This window comes from Esox lucius, chromosome 23 (genome assembly GCF_011004845.1).
Source record: "Esox lucius isolate fEsoLuc1 chromosome 23, fEsoLuc1.pri, whole genome shotgun sequence".
Classification (NCBI taxonomy): domain Eukaryota; kingdom Metazoa; phylum Chordata; class Actinopteri; order Esociformes; family Esocidae; genus Esox; species Esox lucius.
In genome coordinates this window covers 8251166-8272537 of record NC_047591.1, presented here as the reverse complement: position 1 = coordinate 8272537, position 21372 = coordinate 8251166, and the positions used below count along the sequence as shown (strand labels likewise).

Genomic DNA, 21372 nt, shown 5'->3' with positions numbered 1-21372 from the left:
CTACCCACCAGGACAGACATCCATGACCCACATTACCACGACATCAACTACCCACCAGGACAGACATCCATGACCCACATTACCACGACATCAACTACCCACCAGGACAGACATCCATGACCCACGTTACCACAGCATCGACTACCCACCAGGACAGACATCCATGACCCACGTTACCACGATATCCACTACCCACCAGGACAGACATCCATGACCCACATTACCACAGCATCGACTACCCACCAGGACAGACATCCATGACCCACGTTACCACGGCATCGACTACCCACCAGGACAGACATCCATGACCCACGTTACCACGATATCCACTACCCACCAGGACAGACATCCATGACCCACATTACCACAACATCGACTACCCACCAGGACAGACATCCATGACCCACATTACCACGACATCGACTACCCACCAGGACAGACATCCATGACCCACATTACCACGACATCGACTACCCACCAGGACAGACATCCATGACCCACATTACCACGACATCGACTACCCACCAGGACAGACATCCATGACCCACATTACCACAACATCGACTACCCACCAGGACAGACATCCATGACCCACGTTACCACGATATCCACTACCCACCAGGACAGACATCCATGACCCACATTACCACGACATCGACTTCCCACCAGGACAGACATCCATGACCCACATTACCACGACATCCACTACCCACCAGGACAGACATCCATGACCCACGTTACCAAGACATAGACTACCCCCCAGGACAGACATCCATGACCAACGTTACAACGACATCCACTACCCACCAGGACAGACATCCATGACCCACGTTACCACGGCATCGACTACCCACCAGGACAGACATCCATGACCCACGTTACCAAGACATAGACTACCCCCCAGGACAGACATCCATGACCCACGTTACCACGACATCGACTACCCACCAGGACAGACATCCATGACCCGTGGTGACAACCGCACAGTCCACTGAAGCCGCTGGCGACCAACCATGGAGCATCATGCCTAATAGTCTACCTGTCCAACACAGATGTTGGTGGTAGCGGAAGCCCTGCTTAGCATAATGGACGAGTAGAATGGAGCCAGCGCAAAAAGAGTTGCTTGTATCTAAGCATGGCTAGGCCAGCTGCATAGAAGTTAATAAAAGGTACACTAATGTCAGTGATATTTCTTGTAGTCTACAAGAGAATCCATGGCCCAGTGAAAGGCCTCAGACAGGGATCGATGAAAAATACTGTTCTGTAAGGCCTATTTGTTTCAAATATATTATCTATGAATAACAATTATTTAGACTGACAAAACATAGACTCAAATGAAAGAGGTCAGTTTAGGCAACAATTTATTACTCACTGGTAATTCATTTTACCACCTAACCTCAATGACAACATGCGAACGGTACGTCGATGGACAAAGTTGTCCACTGAGGCAGGGTTCAAGACCAGTGTGTTTCGTGCTTCAGGGAGGGACCTTTCCCGGTTTGGTGTGATAGCCAGACGTATTGTCTGGGCCAACAGGCCATCAAAACTACTACATGGTACTTTGCTCCGTCATTTAGCATCTCGGGAGAGTAGCGTGTTCACCAACACGCACCGCGTGAATCATAACTAATACAGAGAGAAACGGAGGGCTTTTAGACAGCTCTGCCAAAGCATGCATCACCATAACAAGGCACTTTGGTCCGGAAAATTAAAAATACAGCACATTAAATTATCGCTGAATATTTCAATGTGAGCCTGTAGCCGGTACAGAGCGAAAGGGAATGGAAAAGCACAGAGAGGGGGAAGAGGAATGAAGAAAGGGAAAGACGGGAATGACAATATCAGGAAGCAAAAGAGAGAGAAAAGTAGGAAGAGAGGGAGTGAGAGAAAGACAGAGCAAGAGAAAGACAGCAAAGGGGAAAAAAACAGAGAGGACAGAGAGGCAGGGGAGAAAGAAAGCAAGAGAACGAAAAGGGGAGAGAGGGCAGAGGGGGGGAGAGTGGGAGTAATACAGAGAGAACGAGGCTTTTATGGAGGTGTAGGAAGGACTATTTGATACAGAAAATGAAGAAAAGGTATAGCTAAAGAGGAGAGAATGAGTAAAATTAGTGAAACGACTGCAATCACAGTCAAGCCCTTCACTCACCACCCTCTTTAGGCTGCTCACTAATTCATTTATTCATTATTAATTCATGCATTCATTCCACGCAGAGACCCAGAGCTAAGGGCTCAGAGACGTCCTGAATGCCCTATCAGGAGAGGGGCAGTAGGGGTTGCAGAAGGGTGTTTGTGAGGAGTGGGGATGGGGAGCTAGTCAGCTGGGCAATTAGGTAGTGCTTTTTGAGGTGGCTCCATTTTCATAGTTTATATAAAAATGCAATGGCATTTCCTGACATTTCTTGAAAAGCGTTTATATTTTTTCATTTCATTTTTGAAGGGTTGGTTGTGTTCCCTTACTGATCACCCGTTTCACCCCCCCTCAACCATATCCTGTCTCTCCTTACTGATCACCTGTCTCACCCCACTCAACCATATAATCTCTTTAATGATCACCTGTATCACCCCCCTAAACCATATCCGGTCTCTCCTTACTGATCACCAGTCTCACCCCCCTCAACCATCTCCCGTCACTCCTTACTGATCACCTGTCTCACACCCCTAAACCATATCCTGTCTCTCCTTACTGATCACCAGTCTCACCCCCCTCAACCATCTCCCGTCACTCCTTACTGATCACCTGTCTCACACCCCTAAACCATATCCTGTCTCTCCTTACTGATCATCTGTCTCATCCCCCTCAACCATCTCCTGTCTCTCCTTACTGATCCCGTCTCACCTCCTTCAACCATATCTTGTCTCTCCTCCCAAAGCCATCTCTGGTCTCACCTCCCAAAGCCATCTCCTGTCTCTCCTCCCTGAACATACCTCACCTCCCTCAACCTCAATTACTTTGTTTCTTTTTACAGTATGCCTACTTTCAAGTAAAACTGCCAGATACATTCACATAACAAAATCCAATAAATACTCAAACCAGAATCCAATAGATTCTCATACCAGAATCCAAGAGATATTCATACCCGAATCCAATAAATACTCAAACCAGAATCCAATAGATATTCATACCAGAATCCAATAAATACTCAAACCAGAATCCAACAGATATTCAAGTCCAAGAAAAAAAACAAACAACAGGACCATTCATGACACCAGATTGTTTCTATTGATTCTATATTGTGTGTGTGTGTGTGTGTGTGTGTGTGTGTGCATGCACAGAGCAGTGTGACCATGCACAGTAAGACTAGAGGAGATGTCAGAGGTCTAGGTGAGAGCCTGACTGAGCAGTCCAGGTCAGAGTTCAAAGAAGGTCTCACCTCTTGGACAGAAGCTTGTTGAAAGAGAGGAATAAGGGGATTAGTTCTCGGTATGTCAATGTGAATCTGCAGAGAAAAGAGAAAGAAACACAAAGAGCAGAGCAGCCAAGGTTAACACAGATCTGGAGGAGGGGTGAGGCTGGTTAGTGGATTGACTGGACTGAGGTCCAGGCCATGTACTGACAGCAGAGAACTGGATATCTGAACTGGGTGGAGGGGTTTTGTGGCTCACCGGCCCTCTCCAGTACCAAACCCTATATAACCACAGTGGGCCAGCGCAGAGCAAACACACACACCCACACACACGCTAGTTTTACTAAAGATTTGAGGAAAATGTATCCCCATTAAAAATCATACTTCCCTTGACCATAACCCTAAAGCTAACCCTAGACGTAACCATAAAACATCGGCTAAAGTCCTTGTGATTCGCCATAGTTTACTACACTATATATGTGAAGACTTCTGGTTCTCCCAGGTATGGTAACGCACGCACACATACATACATACACATCTGCATGGCCGGCATGGGGAGGAGAGCACTGGAAACCTTTAAAGTGCCACCTCCCAGTTCAGAGTCTGGAGCCTGCGAACAGACGAACAAACATGGACCGACAAGCTGACTGACAGAGGGCGGACTGGACGGGACCGGACGGGACCGGAGGGACGCTGCTGCAAGAATCTGGCGAGAATCTGCAGCCCCTTTAACCAACCTTACCTCTGTGACCTTAGGCTGCAGCACAAGAGACTCTGGGCTCATCCGGGGAATGTCTATACAAATCTGAAGGTGTGGAGAAAACAGTTAAAACACACACAGACCGGGGAAATAAACAGGGTTAGCCAACTAATTTAAAGACATATCCACCGCGCGGTTGATCTGGAGGCCTGTTTTCCAAGCCACAGATAACGAAGAGACAAAGTGTTGCTTCGCAAACAATATAGGCACACACACAGAACATAATGTTAACAATTTCAATAGCGTACAGTCACAGACTGAAACCCCGATGAAACACGAAGGCTCTGGATCTTCCACTGAGATTCAAACATGTCAACTCTAAAAATACTACTGTAGAAGTGCGGGACTGTTTAAAAGTCACCTCCGGAGTGAGTGTGGGAGGAAGACAGACAGACAAAGAGCCAAAGAGACAGAAGGAGAAGGAAGAGAGGTATATAAGACAGGAGAACGAGAGTACGCTGGGAAAACGACAGAAACGGGGACATTGGAAGATGACTGTCAGGACAGACGTCTCGGCCTGTCAATGTCAAGGAGTTAAGCAGCAACTCAGGGCCAGACGGGGATCCCGGGATCAGACGGGGAACATCCTCTTCCACTCAACACAGAAGGGAATGGAGAGAACAACTGTCAGGGATGCCACCCCCAACCCCACCGACCTCACGTTCCTACTCAGGTCGCTGTAGGCCCTGAAACTCTTCCTTTTGAAAGAAAATATCAGTCATTTTTGGGCAAAGGTGGAAACAATAACTCTTACTGTTGCAGGAGATGGTAGTTAATCTAAGCATGGACACACTGCAACATAGGGAATGGTGTGTGTGTGTGTGTGTGTGTGTGTGTGAGCGCAAGCAAGCCAGCAGGAGCCATTTCCCTGAAAAAAAAAAGGGAGGAGAGCAAGAGGGAATAAGAGACAGACAGAAATCCTTGTCAACCCCTTCATAGTAGTCCTGTGATGTGAGGGGAGCTGCATGAAAAATTCACTTATCACCAGATAACTGGATCTGTAATCCAGACTCCAGGCTCAATCTGCCTGATCGCGCGCACGCACGCACGGCAGAGGGTAGAGCTGCAGATCTAACTAACCCCCGCCCCGCGCTGAGATTGAAGCGGCTGACCTGTAGATAGCTGAGGAAAAAGCAGGTCACATGATCTCCCGGCGCAGCTGGATCTCCCGGCAGCCCATTGGGACCCCGCGGCCAGCGTAGCGGCCAAACAACAGTGTTGTTACCTGTCTGTACGTGTCCTGGTGGTGCTCGTCGTTGCGCGAGTCGTAGTACTGCTCTATGAAGCCGAAGTATTCCTGTCTCTTCCTCTGCAGCGTGCTCTCTCTCCTCTCCGTATTGGCCGGCAGGTAACCCTGGGGAGGGGAGGAGGAACCACAAGCATCAGCACCGCCCCGGGGGACGTCGCCCCAGGAAACAGAATCCAACGTGGACCGACACCCAGGCGCGGCTGTCCGGGCGAGCCTCGTGCGCAGTTGAGATTACGGTTGTCGTGAGCCCGGCGCACTCACTACGCAAGCCCGACGTGACTCGTTCACACACTTGCACGTACTACAGGGGTCCAGTAAGTTCCCGCCCCTCTAACTCGGTGGACCCACCTCTCCCCACTGGCCTTGTCAAACTGGCCACGGAGTCATGACATCCATTAGGACAGACTACACCTGCGTCCAAATGGTTCCCAACCCCCTGCGCAGTTATCTGGGTCGGACCGGGACCCTGTGGGGGGTATGATTGAGACTACAGGGCCATTTGGACCACCGCCTTGTCAGAGCTCTTTAATACTGACACACTTTCCGCGCAGAGCAAACGAGTGAATTATTCAGTATGCTGGGACAACTTGGACCGGGAATTGTTCAGGTTGTTGGCTGTATGGCGAGCAGCACGTCAACCCAAATCCATCAACAGATGGGCACAGAACGCTACGAAGCGGGTCAGGACCAAACAGGAAAATAACATGAAGACAACAGAACACAACACACACACACACACCCCCAACCTACCTCCCGGATCTCGTCAGAAGCTTACGCCCGGGCGAGAAATGGAAAGTCCTGGAGATGTGGACTCAGCCTACAGAGATCCAGTAATTGATCGGCGAGGAATCCACCACCCCGGTAAATCATTCATCTGTGGCGGCGTTGAGGCTCACCCCTCATCCTTCACTCCCGCGGCCAGACAGACAGCTCTTACAACAAGATGTATGTGTGCCAGTCAGCCGGCCTGAACAGGCTGTAGGGTTCATTACCATATGTCCGCGTAATTACGCTGAATTGATGATCCGCCGTAAAGCGAGTGGGAGAGGGATGGGTATTCTAGTGTTGGTGCCATAGAGGAAGGTCAAGTAGCTGTAGAGACTGAAGTGTTATCAGACTGTTACTGGCGTCACGGATTCAAGCGGATCGCTGGGTGCTGTGCGGTCGGCTCCAACACCTCCGATAAAGGTGCACTGTGTAGAATGACGCCTCCAACATTTACGAGAATTTAAACACTTTAAAGACATAAACATATTTGAGACATTAACTTAGAACATTAAACGCAGATATCTGGTTATTCATGTTTGTACCGATGCAATTTGTACCGTGAAACTCTTAGGTTGGGGGCTGGTTACGTCAGGATGACAGTGGAGATTTGGTGCTTTTTAATTTGTATTTTTTTTTGTTGGACGTTGGAATTTTAAAGCCATGGAACGAGGGAGCCAGTCAAAAACGAAGGAAGGTACTCAGTACCAAGGAGTTTCGTAGGCTGGCAGGGTTCTCTGTTGTTACACCGAGTATCAAGCACCGTTTGGGTTTGACTCACACAGTGGTTTTAGTTGTGGAAATCTAGGAATTTTGCAGTGGGCTGGAAGATTTGTTTGATGGATGCAGTAGAGCACAGAAGAAAGACCCGTCTATTGTGAAAAATCAATGTCAGGGAAAACAATTTTTACTCAGAGCGAAAAGCTAAACATGATTACCTCCATTTTTTATTTCTATTTTTATGGTTATTAACAACAGTAAGTCTTTAGAAAACGAAAAAAAGGTCCAACATTCATACATATACAGAAAAGAACAACAACAGGAGAACAAATGGTCCAAACGTGATAAAATAAGCAGGGTGCTCGGGGATATAATAACACATTACACAAATATCACACAGATGGGAACCTTCACTTTAACACTAACAAACAATCATGCCATGGGACAAGTCAGGGGAAATGTCTTTTAGGGAGGGGCTTATGTCTTTTAGGGGGGAGGGGGTGGGCTTGCGCATCAGTGTAAATAAATATCAGAAAGGAAGCAATATACTCAAAGAACAGTGTATGAAACGCTTATAATACAGCATTATTTATTTTCCCGGTGTTTGACTGACAGACTAGATCACTCCAGAGTCCGTATCACTGATAAATTCATATTAGGCAGTTTTTCTGCAGACTCCATGCCTTAACAAATTGCTTTAATAGTTTGCAAATCATTGTTGGTAATCTGTAATAACACCATAAATGTGAAACATGGATAGCAAGTGAAATATAGTTTTTTTTTTTTAACTGACCAATTCCATTCTTTCTCAAGCATAGGGACATCACCCTGACTCATAACTCAATCAGCTCCATCTTCTCCCCTGGAAGACTGTCTGTAGATTTGCAAGAGAGAGAAGCTTCTTAATTACTACCTTTCCTCCTCAGATTGTTTAGCTTTTAAAATATTACTACAACATTGTCTGTTTTAGGCACCATTAAATAGCTCCCAGTTCATAACATTAAATGTTCCTTCACAAGCCCTTGTCTAAGAGTGAGAGGATACCGATAATCTAATTAACTGTATTGTCATTCTATAAGTAGCTATTTAGCTTCCAGTGGAAAGCTTTACTGAAGTTATTAAAAATATTTTTCAAGAACAAAATAAGTGTTCTCTGTAGTACAGGAGAAAATAACCATTCTTTAGTGCAATCAGAGACTGTGAAAAAGGGAAAAGAAAAGCAGAGCTGAGTGGACCGGTAAGGCCCTTAAGACAATACTTTGGCTAATGTATTCAGAACTTTATAATAGGAAGAATTAAAACCTTCAGTCATCTTAACGAGACACTGTGTAAATAAAAGTGGTCATACTAGAAAAGTAAATGGTTCAGAGGATGGTGAATCTGTCAAGGCCAAATAAGAAAGACTACAAAGGCTGAAAGAACCAGCACATTCCTACTGGTGAGGCCCAAGGTAGGGATATTGTCTGAAGTATTGATGAAGCCTCATCCTCCGACAAAGTAGGCAACCTTTTCCTTTTTAATGACTGCTGGCCACGGTTGGTTTCTCGTTCCTCTTACCCCAGGGCAGAGGTTCTCTGGAAAAAACTTGGACGGTTGCTCTGAAGTGATGTGTTTTTTGCTTTGCCTTCAGGCGATTTATCCTTATTCCCTACCTTGGGCACGCCATAGAACGTCAAGTTCAATCTAACGGTGTAGATGAGGGAGACATCTATGGTAGCGGCTGGTCTCATAGTCCTCCTGTTCCACATGATGTTCAATGCTTTCCACAGCGATTTTCACATCCTTCAAGTTAGCAAAATTCACAGCCTTTTGAAGACTTTGAATAGGGTGACCGCATTTAAAAAAAAATCAGTTGTGAGTTGTTTAGTAGGGAGGGTGGGCACAAGGCTGGAGTCCTTTTTTTTGTTTTTTTTTCTTGAAGGCTAGGTGTTGCTTAGAACTTACCAGTAAAGGTTACATTCATCCCCATCAGTCTTAGAAGTGGGAAATGATCAATGGAGGCTCCGTAGATGTGGCAGTTGTCAACAAGCACAGCATGTTTGTGTCTAGCGGAATAGCAGTAACACAGCTAGATTATTTAAAATTTCAGTAATGACCTCCCATGGACATAGCTTAATAAATTAACCACTTATCATTCCATTCACAGGGAAACTCCTATGCCTTCTTTTGTTTCCAAAATCTGTCTTAAGTTTGTTATGCAGCTTGTAAAGAACAGACTGTTTAAGCCTCAATCTTGGCACTATTCAAGATTGCATTAAGACATAACAGCAGGTAGAGCGGTCTAAGCCAAGATGATATCCCAATATATTATATAAACCCTAAGGGCCTTGGATCTTTTGTCCTTCACCAGACTTAATCTGTGACAGAGAAACCCTCCCTAAATGTAAGTCCCAACACTGAGGGAACCTTCTGCTCGTCTTTGTTCTTTGGGTTTGTTTGTATGTAACCTTGAAGGTGTTCATTCGGCAGAGGATGCTGGATGCTACGGCTGTGAGATGGGCTGGAGCGCCTTGCGCCAGTCATCCCAACTGTGGCCAGACAAGAGGCAACATAAAGGGGAAATATGTTTCTTCAACCAAGGTAGAGGGTAGTTGTACTAGGGTCTGACAAGGGAGAACACGCACGCGCACTCTACTGAGAAGCACTGCACTTCATCAACATATGCTATAGGCCTGAAACGGTCTCTTTACAGAATTAAACCACACAGTAAAAAACACAGGCACCGTTGAGGGGTTCGGTTCGGTTAGCATTTGGTACAAAGTTTGGTCATTGTGAAATTTCAATTTCAATTAGCTTCCACCCAACTAACACACATATAATACTAGAATTTCAGCCTTGTGTAGATTTTGACGAGGAGTGAGTAAAACAGCAAGGAGCTGACAGTGGCCTACATATCAATGCAGAGCAGCCTAGACACATCTGAAGACCCCTTTAAGTTACTGCGGATTCCTTTCTCCACTAATCTCTCCATGAATCCATAGGCTGACACCTGACACACACACACACACACAACAAACTCTGTTCTCCCACTGCTCACCCTCGGAAAAACAAGCTAAAGGAATCAATTTGGGGAGTAAATGAAACCTTTATTTACCAGCGAGAAACTGACAAACAAAAATGATTTCTACTTAGGCAAGCGTTGGAGAAGGCTGCTGAAGGCTGAATGGGGTGTGTGCGTCTGTGTGTAGAAGACAGTGTGAAGTCAGCAGGATGGAGAGAATTGATCGTGCATTAAAACGACAGCTCTTCAAATGGTGCCCCGAAGAGTCATCGCTTTGGTTTAAGGACGATTCCCCGCAGTTAAATTTTTTTTGCTAGAATTAAACACACACAAATAGATTATTAATGAAAACTAAAACAGAATCTAAAATAAAGGTAAACTCACTAAAAAAAATTAAAAAACTACACTAAAGTTATAACCATTCGGGTAATAGAGCGTTTTTTGGAGTAAGGTTTTTAAACCAGTTCAGGTGCTGAAAGGTTGCCAGTAGATGCCGATTTATTAACCAGTGTGTATGGGGGAGACGGTGACATCAGGGAAAGTTGAAGGCCAAAAGACAATCTGGATAAATTGCAGAGGAACGATGGCACAAGGAAGGAATCCTAGGCCGGCACGATTAATCCAATTGCGATATAAATTGCGATATCGACATGAGTAACATCCAAAACGCCAACTTCCCAGATTTTCTGAAAAAACTGAACAGGACGCGTACCGTGCAGGCCGATGTGCACACGTCCATCCAACATCAAGCCTCTTGAAGCACTTCACTCCGACAGATCAACAGAGCGTGACTGGACGAGGCATTTGGACGGGGTGGCATTCTTGGGCATAGGGACTACGTTGAAACGCTTAAAACCGGTGGAACGGAGCAGGTCATGGAGAGGGTGAATATGTCCAAGAAGACCCCCGGCCAACATGTCCAGACTCATGGATTTCACCTGGCTTTACGAATGTTAACCATCTACACTGACTATGGAGAGCAGGAGCACAATGAATGGAACAGCAGACTCTCTAGGGCGTGGTCCATTGTTAATTGCCTCGAGGGTGAACAAAAAGAAATTCAGCTCATCTGGTTTCCCTTTATAGTGAGAGTTTGCGAGCCTTGCGTGATCCGACGAGCGTCAGAGCCAGAATAGCAGCATTCAATCTCAGTCCTGCTTTGACGCCGGCCAGGTCATAGAGCGCGGAGGGGACTTCATGTGACCCATAGTGTTTGTGTCCGGCACCTTGACAGTGGCCCCTCTGTCCTTTAGCGCAGTGCGTTGTGTGTTGCCTATAATCCAAGGCTACTGGTTGGGATGTGGATGCTCCGCTGGGAAGACATCATCGACGCACATTGATGCATCATTGAAGCGGATGACTGCTGTGTTAAACGCCAGTGTTTTTTTCCTAATCAGGGCGGGGCCATTCATCTAGTTAGAGGAGCTAAACATTTTGCTGGCTCATGTAAAACAAGCAGGGTGTCTCCTTAGTTCCTGAACTGTCTCCGTCCTAGGTCAATAGTGAACCATGGTCGTAAATCTCCTACAAATATAAAATCAACGAACGTATAACCTTGACACACACCGTCACCCCCTGGAGGACTGAACAGCATGGATCAATGTGGAGTGATGGATTGAAGCTCCAGCCTTGGGTCTGAGTGACACACATGGGGAAGACTTGATGGCCAGAAGGCAGAACCACACTCAAAAGGACAAACACACACACAAACACACAGACACACACAGGGTTCAATAGCGTGGATCAATGTGGTGTGATTGAGCAAAGCTCCAGCTCTGGGTCGGAGTCACACTCACAAACGTCTGGCTCACCTGCCACACACAGACACCTAGTTCACCTGTCTGACCTGTGTGTACGCACATGGTGTAGGCCTGTGTGTGTGTGTGTGTGTGTGTGTGTGTGTGTGTGTGTGTGTGCGCGCGCGCGGGCATGTGTGGGACAGAAAAAAATTGGGTGGGAATTAAAAGCTGTATGAAATTGCATTGGTCACCTGCGTGAAGCTATATTTTTCTCTACTGAATAATTGAAGATTGAGTCTGGGACTTCAGTGATTTTTTTTTTTTTTTAAACACCTGTTTGGGCTGGATGTGCAATATGTTGTTTATATGTGCGTAATCTATAAGTAGACTCACTATCGTACACATTTGAAAGTGAGTGGTTGTATGCCATGGGGCACATTTATCAGCTCATACAGGGGGTGGACAAAACTAGAGAAACCCCTAACAATGGATTAATATCAAGGACCTAATAAGGTGTAGGGCCATTCTTTTCCTTAAGAACAGCTCCAATCCTCCTTGGAATGCTGTCATTCAAGGCCTGAACGATATACAGTACAATACTGCACCATTCTTCAAGATGAAAAGACTCTATTCCTTTGAGGAATAAAGAATGTGGAAATACACTTTGCACTCTGCACCTCAGAAAGTCCCGTTAAGTTTAAAAAACGTTCAGATCTGGTGATTTAAGATGCAGTGGAAGAAGTTTGACGTCATCCCGCAGTTCATAAAAACACTCTGAATTGGTTCAGCAGCCTGGGAAAACACAATTCGGTGTACGGGGTCATCATCATCCTGGAAAACTGGAACATCACGAGGGACCAGTGTTGGCACCATAAAGAGCACCTGGTCCAGTGAAATGGCCTCATATTCCTTGGAAGTTACCCGACAATGCAGGGCAGTCATCAGACCCGGTGACTCCCACTAGATGACTGCCCATACCATTATGGATGCCCCACCATGTTTTACAGTTGGCAGCAGACATTGCAGGCTGAAGGCATCCTAAGACTTTCTCCAAGGGTAAACCAGTCAGAATGTATAAAATAAGGTAACAGATTACTAAATCAGATCGTTTTACCTTTTCCCATTGCTCAGGGGTCCGGTTGTGTCTTTAATTTGCCATGGATAGAAGCGGTTTCCGAATGGCAGCCCTGCATTACATTCCAGCTTTGTGGGGCTCACATTGCTCCGTTTTTTTTGGGGGGGGAGACTGCGGCTATGTTTGTGGTTACTTCAAAGTGCGTCAGTCCCAGTACATGACATGGAACACAGGTTTTGGGAACCCTTTATGGCTCAACAGCCCCACATTTAGAACCAGTGGCCATAAATCATCTACTGCATTTTTAAGAACTTTAAATCAACTCAAGCTGTGAAGAATACGCCTGACAAACTCCAACAATCACAGTTGGAGAACTACATGAGTTGATTAAAAATGTAACTCACCAAGCCTCTAAATCTATAATTAGACGTCATCTCCATGCAAACAAGCCTATTTCGAAGTCTTGCCTCAACATAATCATCAGTGCTTGTAGTTTGGTAAACATTATCGGAACCAGCTTCTATGGTAAGATGAGATAAAAACAGATTTTTGGCCTACAGATGGGCTTGGAGCAGGAAGAGGGAAAATCAGTCAAAATGCACTGGTATCATGGTGGATGTGTGATTTTGTGGGACTGTCTTACTTTCAACGGTCCTGGGAACCTGGTTAGAATACATGGCATTGTTTATTAAATACCAACACAAGAGTTATCCAAAGCATTCCACCACCCCTCTACACAAAAAAGGCTTATTAACCACAGAATCAAGCTTCTGCAATAACCACCCCAGACCCTTGATTTAAACTACATGAAAAACCTGTGGGGCGAGCTGAAGAGGAAACTCTTCAAGCGAAGTCTCAAAGAGCTGGAGAGATTCTGCATGGATTAAATGGTCTTCGGGGGGAGGTTGTGTGCACGAGTGTGAGTGCAAATGGGCTCTAAAGTGCAGTTTAGAGCGCCGGACAGATAGGTCGTTAGTTTAACGGTCTGATGGCCTTTAAGTTGAGTCTTATTTTCCCCCTTCTCAGTCCTGGTTATGATGCTTCTGAACAATCGTTGTCTGCTAAATGGTAGCAGCGTGAAGAAAAAGCTTCTGACCCTCGCTACAAGGATCCCATCGGAGAGTGTGGGGGGGTTACTGTTCTCCTGGGGGGGGGGGGGGGGGGGGGGTGTACTTGAGTGCATGATCAGAACGTTTGTGTTTTACAATGAAGCAAGTGTCGTGTAACTTTGCTACAGCCAATATGATGTGCTGAATGTACTCTCAAAACTAGGGGTCATTAGGCATACATCTGGCCTTGCAGTCCCATCAATACCACAAAGCCAGTTAGCAGCTACTTTACCAGCACTTAACATTTAACTATTCTGCTCCATTAGGAGAATGTACACATTGCCACGGGCGGCACAGTCATTTTTAACACAGAAAATCCACTTAATTTACTTCCTCCGGGCGCTGAAAGCCAAGTGAGCCATTCTTTTTTTCCATTTTTTTTATTGCAGAAACGCTCATAATTTTTCTCAGGGCTGAAAGCAGAAATTTCCTGCGTGTCATATAGTAGAGACAAAGACATATAGAAACAAACTCGCAGCCAAGCGTAAAGAAATATCACCACGGGACAGGCAGAAGCAGGAGAATAGAGAAAGGCTCGTTCACTGTTTTCTTCTAGCTTATAACTCCCACCCTTTCCTAATAACACTCCAGACAGTGATGTGTGATTTGTGCGGCCGGGTTTTCAAATGCAGCTGGGGGGGAGAGGATGGATGGTGATGCAGCATTTAAAATATATTCAGCCTAGAAAATGTCTGCTTGTCTCTTTCAGAGGAAGAACTACACCTAGCCCTAAACAGCCTCTGGAAATGAACAAATTGAATATCCAGTGCACGGTCTGCAGCGGAGAAGGTCACCGGGGACGCGTCTGGAGTGAAGTTTTATTAAGTGACTCCAAGTTTATGGAATAGTGGTGGTGTGTGGGGTGAAGGTGGAATATATTTTCAGAGCCACTCCTGTCTATCGCAGAAGGCATCTCAGCAGAGAGGATTTAAAGGTCAGGGGAGTGTTCAGATATCCCAGAGTCCTTCAGGGGAGGATAGGGATGGCATGTTGCAGGGGTTTGGCATCTATTTTCTTTTCCGTTTCTTTTTTCTATGAAATCAAACACACGGATCCCTCATGTCCGCCTGCTGTGTCATTTAGGCATATACTGAATATTCTGGAAGACAGGAATTTGCCTAACAACCAACTGGAACTTCCCTCTGAAATATTGTTCAACACATTGAAGTTGGAGGCTCCTTGGTAAGAGTTTTTTAGAACAATGGTTCACAACCAGGGGTACTAGGACCCCTTGGTGTACTTGGCCTATCCACAGGGGGGTACTGGAGAAGACGCATGAGACCATCAGTTTATTGGTAGTAAAAACGTAAGGAAGTAGTTCAGGGGCAGTCCGGGAAAACACAATTCCGTTGGTGACACAGGAAACGATAAAATGTTGGGAACCACTGGTATAGATAACTTCACAAGCTGCTTTACCCACATGGCCCCGGCATCATCCATTGGTATTGTGGAGGTTCTTAGATCCAGACTCCTCTCAGGAAAACAAATGAACGCCTCTGGGATTGACGCAGCATTTGGACCAAGCAAGTAGGGTGGCTAGGCAAGTTAAGTATGAGGAACCAAAGTGAACCTATCAAATGTCCCGTTGAAACCAAGCAGGTGCAAAACAGAAAGCAGTACAACCTGATAGGGGTACAGTATTAGGGTGATATTGGATCAGGATATTGATACTAATCTGAATCTGACACCCATATTGTTTCAAAGCGCTGTCATCATCAGCAAAGACAAGGTGATTCTATCTAGAGGGTGAAGGTCTAATAAACTGGAACCCATCACTCCATACTGCATCAAACATCCCAGCCAATTCCCCCTAAATGCTTTAAAAGTGGATAAGCAGAGCCAAGCAACTAGGCTGATTTTCATCAACAAACCATCTACTCCCCAAAAGACAGCTACACATCTCAGTCCTCAGTCAGAACTGGAGACCTCTGACACTCATTTGTCTCGACTACAGACTGTGTTCGCTAGCCCTAGGCGGTTTTATGAGCCCTTGTCTGTGGGACATTAACTATACACAGCAATTACTGTAAAAGTCCCACCTCTCAAAGTAATGCTCCCCAGGCTTAAGTATTCGCCAGCCAGAAGTCACTCACTAGTTGGGTCACTGTAAACTGCGACAATAGCTTAATGAGTAAACATTCCACCTCATGAATACATTATTTGTGCATGGCAATTAATTTCTAAATGGGGGTGAGAGAGAAAGCGAGAGAGAGTCTAAATCAAATTACTACACAGTCAAAACAAAAATATAGGACCCATTAGGAAAACCAAGCACAAAGCAGTGAGTCTGGCTCGGCATTGACAGTAAGCCACGGCAAACTATTTGACCACGGATACTGATCAAAAGCTATGGAAAACCTTGACGAGGTACAGGCTCAGTGAGCACAGCCTTGCCACTGACAAGGGTAGACACAAGACCACCTGGCTCCCTGTAGAGGACAGCTGTGTGATCAACGCCTGACCACAAAACCTTCGGCAGAGACGCGTTTCCAGACAAAATGTCAAAAAGATCAAACAAACAAATGAAAGAAATTCACTTCCAAATTTGAGACCAGTATTTCAAGTTTTAAAAACTTTCTATAGACAATAAAATAATAAAATACATATATATTTTAAAGGCTTTACTTACCGAAAGAAGCTTCCATGTGATTGGACGAACCTGGCGTGGAATTCCAGACCAGCTCAACTTCCGTAATTCCTCTAAAAGGAGAAGACACAGAACACCAATTTGATAGTTCCAAAGAATACAACAATGCTGATATAACATATTTTGCCTTAATAAAGCAAAAGAACAGAAGAATTCTAAACACGTGAATAATTCCATATTCCACAAAGAAGCACTAACCTAATGCATTTCTCATGTTCGCTTCAGGGAAAACATCACAAAGACACCAACATGAATATAGACTATTTTCCCCAAATACCCAGAATTCTCACATCCAGGAACCATTTTTCCATATGATTTGTTTTTCCCAAATTCCCTGACATTCCCGGCATTGTTGTGCCAGAAAACAAACCCCAAACCCAGAATCTTCTTGTTAGGACATCTCTGACAGCCACAAGATGAACATTTAAATAGGCTTCCAGAAACATGGTCAAGGGGCTGTATTCCGGGCCCAAGGGGCAGTAATGTGAATACAATCTCACTGAGGTGCAAATTCCACCTTTAAATTGGCAGAGAGGAGCTCCCCTAAGGTCTATAATAAAAGAAATATAAATAAAATATGGTTTAATACAGGATCTGTCACATCAGATGTGTTCAAATTGGCTCCATAATTCCCTATAGTGCTCTGCCGTAAGTAGTGTAGTACGGGCATTATGGTTTTCACAGCATGTCCACAGCATCCATCAGACACAGCGAGGCCAAACCATGCTAATTCGGGCAAAAGAGCCACCCTGTCAGGGAACAAAGCCTTGAATGCGTTACACGTACAGAATCGCAAGTGTGCATTCATTTGTGCACTAAACTATAGGACTCTTTAGATAAAGAGAGACGAGAGACCAACAGCCTCTCGACTCACGAGAGCACTTGACTATACAAAGAAACGTACAGATCCCACGGAACTCACGGCCGTGAATACTCGCTACTGGCATATCCGCGTGGAGAGCAGAGTGGTTCACCTTGTCCAGACTAGTCAGCGGTATAACCTGAGGCCCAAACGGTACCCTGAACCCCAAAACAGCCCGCCCCCAAAAGGGGAAATGCTAAGGGGCCATTTTGGACGCACGCGAGGCCTTTCCCTGTGTCATTCATCCATTATTCAGAAATCGCCAGGCATCTCGCTTCGTTTCTGCCTCACTGAAGTTTAGCACTGTTTCATTAACATTCCGCTTGCCACCTCCAATCCAAATTCCACACAAATTCAACAAGAATCTCTTCAGTGTAATTGCATATTGTGCATCGTCTCACTCGTGTTACAAGAGCGGGGGAAACTGATTTGAGTGTAAATTAGATGACACCGGTAGGCAAAACAGCGCAACGCCACCTCTGTCTACCTCGCTCCCTCTTTCACTCACATTCTCCATTGCTCCTTCTCTCCCCCCCCCCTCCCCACCCCTTATTCCCAGATCCCAATCTACATCGCTCTTTCTCCAAAGACGCATTTCGGAATTAGGCCTAAACTCCCACCTTGACTCTATCCCAGAGCGCACGCAGGAAATTGGTATAAACAAAAGAGAAATATTGATTAGTGACAAATGACTTTGCCAGGTTCTAAAACAAATGCAATGAAGTATTTTGTTAGAGACAGACACTGCAATGTGAACTGTTGACACGTACACCTGTACAGAAGAGCCTGGGTCCATGGGCTAAACGGGGTGAGATCCACCCACCCTGACCATGAACACACCTAACCCTGGTGCTTTTATGAGCAGCGCCACTTACTTTAGGCATGGCTACATTCTAAACATGTTCACTTTTCATCTGTTTATTCTTCATTACTGCCATTCCCTGTACAACAAAAAAAAAAGAAAAATTAAGTGGAGAGGATGAAGCCAACAATCAGGTATTTATTATCCCACAAACATACAAGTCCATAGGCGCAGGATAGAGGCTTGCATATAGTGTATATATAAACATTTATCCCCATGTCTTCCTGTCTCCAGGGTCTCTGCTGACAACCTAATGGGTGGCAAGGTCCTCTGGTGAGGCCTACACAGACTTTCCATACACCAGTCATTCCCGTTCCAGTCAAAGAAGAGAACGAGTGCACAGTTAGCGAAAGTCGAGAGATTACCGTGACGCAACCAATGTCCTCATCAGAACGGAATCCCACAGACGCCCTGAGGTCCCCGAGCTGTCAGACAGGTGATGCGTGTCGTTATCGGGCTGTAAAGCGTGTGCGTTCAGATGAAATAGTCCGTCGCATCCTCAATGTGATTAAAATGTCGTGTGTTTGGTAATTAAGCCAACATTATTAGCCTTCCATTGCCCCAGGACAGCTGGCGGGAAGGAGAGGGGCTGCACGGTGACAGAGCGTCAGGAGGCAGGTGCAGTCAGAGGAGGACGACGAACGACCAAGTGGGGAGGAGGCGGCCAGCAGGAGGCGGCCGGAGGGAGAGCCGGAGGGCTGACCACCGCACTGAGGGGGCAGGCTTTAATGAACTCTGAGACTTTGCAGGAGAGGGAGAAACTTTATGGGAATAGGAAGTCATTCAAGTCATTAAACATAGCTCCTCGCCGGTGTCTCTCCTCAGTCGCCACCTCTGAACCCTCATTTGCGCTGTCAGGCACAGGAATTAGTCGATGAATCTTACAGGCCGTTGCTTAATTAAACTATCTGTTATATACTCTCCACCTGGCATTAATCTCACAGCGGGGGAGGGGGCACAGACATATACACCCTCTCCCCGGGCACCGGTGACCTCGAAAGAGGCCTGCTCAAATGGCCATAAGAATGGTGTGTGTGTGTGCGACTGGGTAACGCTGGCGAAGGCGCCTGTGTTCATGAGGGTTGGAGGTCAGACATTTCCCTGGCACCATCTGTCCAACCGAGAGAAAGCATCTGCCTGATGGAACCGTTCATCACATACAGAACACGGAACACGCCGGAACACTCCCCCCTGTGCTCGCGGCATTCTAAACACTACTCTCCACAGACGAAGACGGTAACGAGGCTTCAAACCACCTACTGTGCTTCAGATGACAAACTCTTAAATGACATTCTATTAATACATACGGCTAAGGTCAGAAGTATCGCTTTTTTGGATGGGCGTGCTGTGTAGTCTAAACGGTTGAAAATGAGTGCTATAAAAGCGTCATAATTTAACTCCGCCAACATGTTCCTTTAACGGTCTCTCCTAACGGACTGGGTTACATCATCTCCCCCAGGACTCATTCATTGATGAGCAAATTCCATCTGGAAGTCCTGCTGCATGGGGCAAGAAACAACCCATACTTTGTTCAGCAGAGCCAGGTTTTAATTTGACAATGACATTTCATTGGTGGCCGGGGCTGTCTCATTTCTCAGAAAGCACAGCTTTTCCGAGAATAAATCATTTGTGCATTATAAATAAAATAGGAACGCCAAAAACGCTAGTGGAACAAGGTCCCCGGAGATAAAGGCCTAGAGCTAAAATCAAAAGTCTTTCAGCCCAGAGTAAGAGTTTTAGAGTTAGCTAAGTATGAAGTTCACAGTCAATGAGTCCACGTTCTGTCTGAGAGGGCTTATCTAGAAGAATCCAGAAAAGGGATATTCTAGATGGATTTGTAGGGGCCCAGTATAATAATTAGACATCGGAACAACAATCAAAGGAAAGTGCCACAGACTATGAATGACAGTGACTAGTAATGATAGGGCGGTCCTATTTCTCTGAAGATGACAAAGGCCTTCCCAAAACCATCACAACTAGAATGACTTCCTGTCCCAGACACCTTGTCCTCAGACCACCTGGGTCATGGTTTATTCATAAGCTCGTATTGGATAGGACTTGGCTACAGTACAGTATACCTTGTGGCCACGCTGGTACTTTGTAACATGGTGTACCTCCTGTTTAAGCACTGAAACAGCTGTATCCCTATGGGACAGGTTGAAGTAATGGATGCTAAATACGTTAAATATCAAGTGTTTATAATGCACAGTCCCGAGACAGACTGTCGTCGTTTCATTCACAGAACCTCTTGATCTTCGAGCTGGCAACAATCCTGTTGGTATGACCACAACCAGATGGAGAGTCAAGTGCTTGGAGTCCAAACACAGTGTGTGTGTGTGTGTGTGTGTGTGTGTGTGTGTCGGGTGCATGTGATCGTACGCAAATCTGCACTCCGGCGTGTGTGTGACAAGGGGGAAATGAAAAGAGGAATACGGGAAGGAGAGGGAAGACACAGGCCATTTATCAGCAGGGAGGAGAGCTGTCTGTCAGTGCTGCCTGAGTGAGGTGGTGACTGGCAGAGGAAGGCAGACATTTGGCAGACCGGAGCCATGCACTATTCAAACACCAGCCAGACAGAGGGGGCAATGGGGCGGACAGACAGCCAACAGGTCCGCCCACCTGGAGGTACCGCAACACAGACCTGTGCTTTTCCACTTTCCCACGGATGCACGCAGCACTCCCCAGTCTTTGTTAAATGTGAGACCCAGTGCCTCACATCCCAGAGGCAGCAGAGCCCTGTTTCAGGCGAAGAACGAGGACAGGCAAACCAGACGAATTGGCACCACGTCGCTGTCGTGGCTAGAAAGGACGTGATGTGGTCTGATGACTTTATTCAGCGGTAAACAACGAGCCGCGCCACCTTCAGCAGGGTCCGTCTGTGTAGACGAGACGGAGTCCATCGCTGTTAGCGCATATAAAGGACGAGAAGACCAAGTGGCCATGGAGGACAGCCTAGTAACACCCTGGTGAAAAGAGACTCGTCTGTATTACCAGATGGACTCCAGACAATGAGATGCATTATAAGCAGGAGAATAGCATCCTAGTAGGCTAGGTTTGATCGGGGCCCCACTGATTCAGCAGCCTTACTGAGGTACTGCTTCTGTAGCCCTGGAGGGCCCCTGTTGATACCCCCTTGCCCGGCCTCTCAAAGTCACAGCGGAGAGGTGAATGGCTTCTTAGACTGATTGCATTAGAAATTCCCCTACTTATTAACTCTCGCCTCTTGCAAATTTCATTGC

General features: G+C 46.1%; 1 protein-coding gene across 4 annotated transcripts in view; it reads right to left on the bottom strand.

Annotated features, from left to right (window-relative positions):
* The window catches only part of tbc1d22a (TBC1 domain family, member 22a), a 133400-nt gene that overhangs the window by 93934 nt on the left and 18094 nt on the right, over positions 1-21372 (bottom strand). For 2 of the 4 annotated variants that reach the window (XM_034289965.1, XM_010886981.4), the window contains exons 6-9: positions 16392-16462; positions 5330-5458; positions 4087-4149; positions 3372-3437 (exon numbers count right to left, since the gene is read on the bottom strand). In XM_034289965.1, the coding sequence (XP_034145856.1) occupies positions 3372-3437; positions 4087-4149; positions 5330-5458; positions 16392-16462 (329 nt within the window). The remainder of the gene's footprint in view (positions 1-3371; positions 3438-4086; positions 4150-5329; positions 5459-16391; positions 16463-21372) is intronic. The other 2 variants (XM_010886983.3, XM_010886982.3) reach the window with 2 other exon arrangements.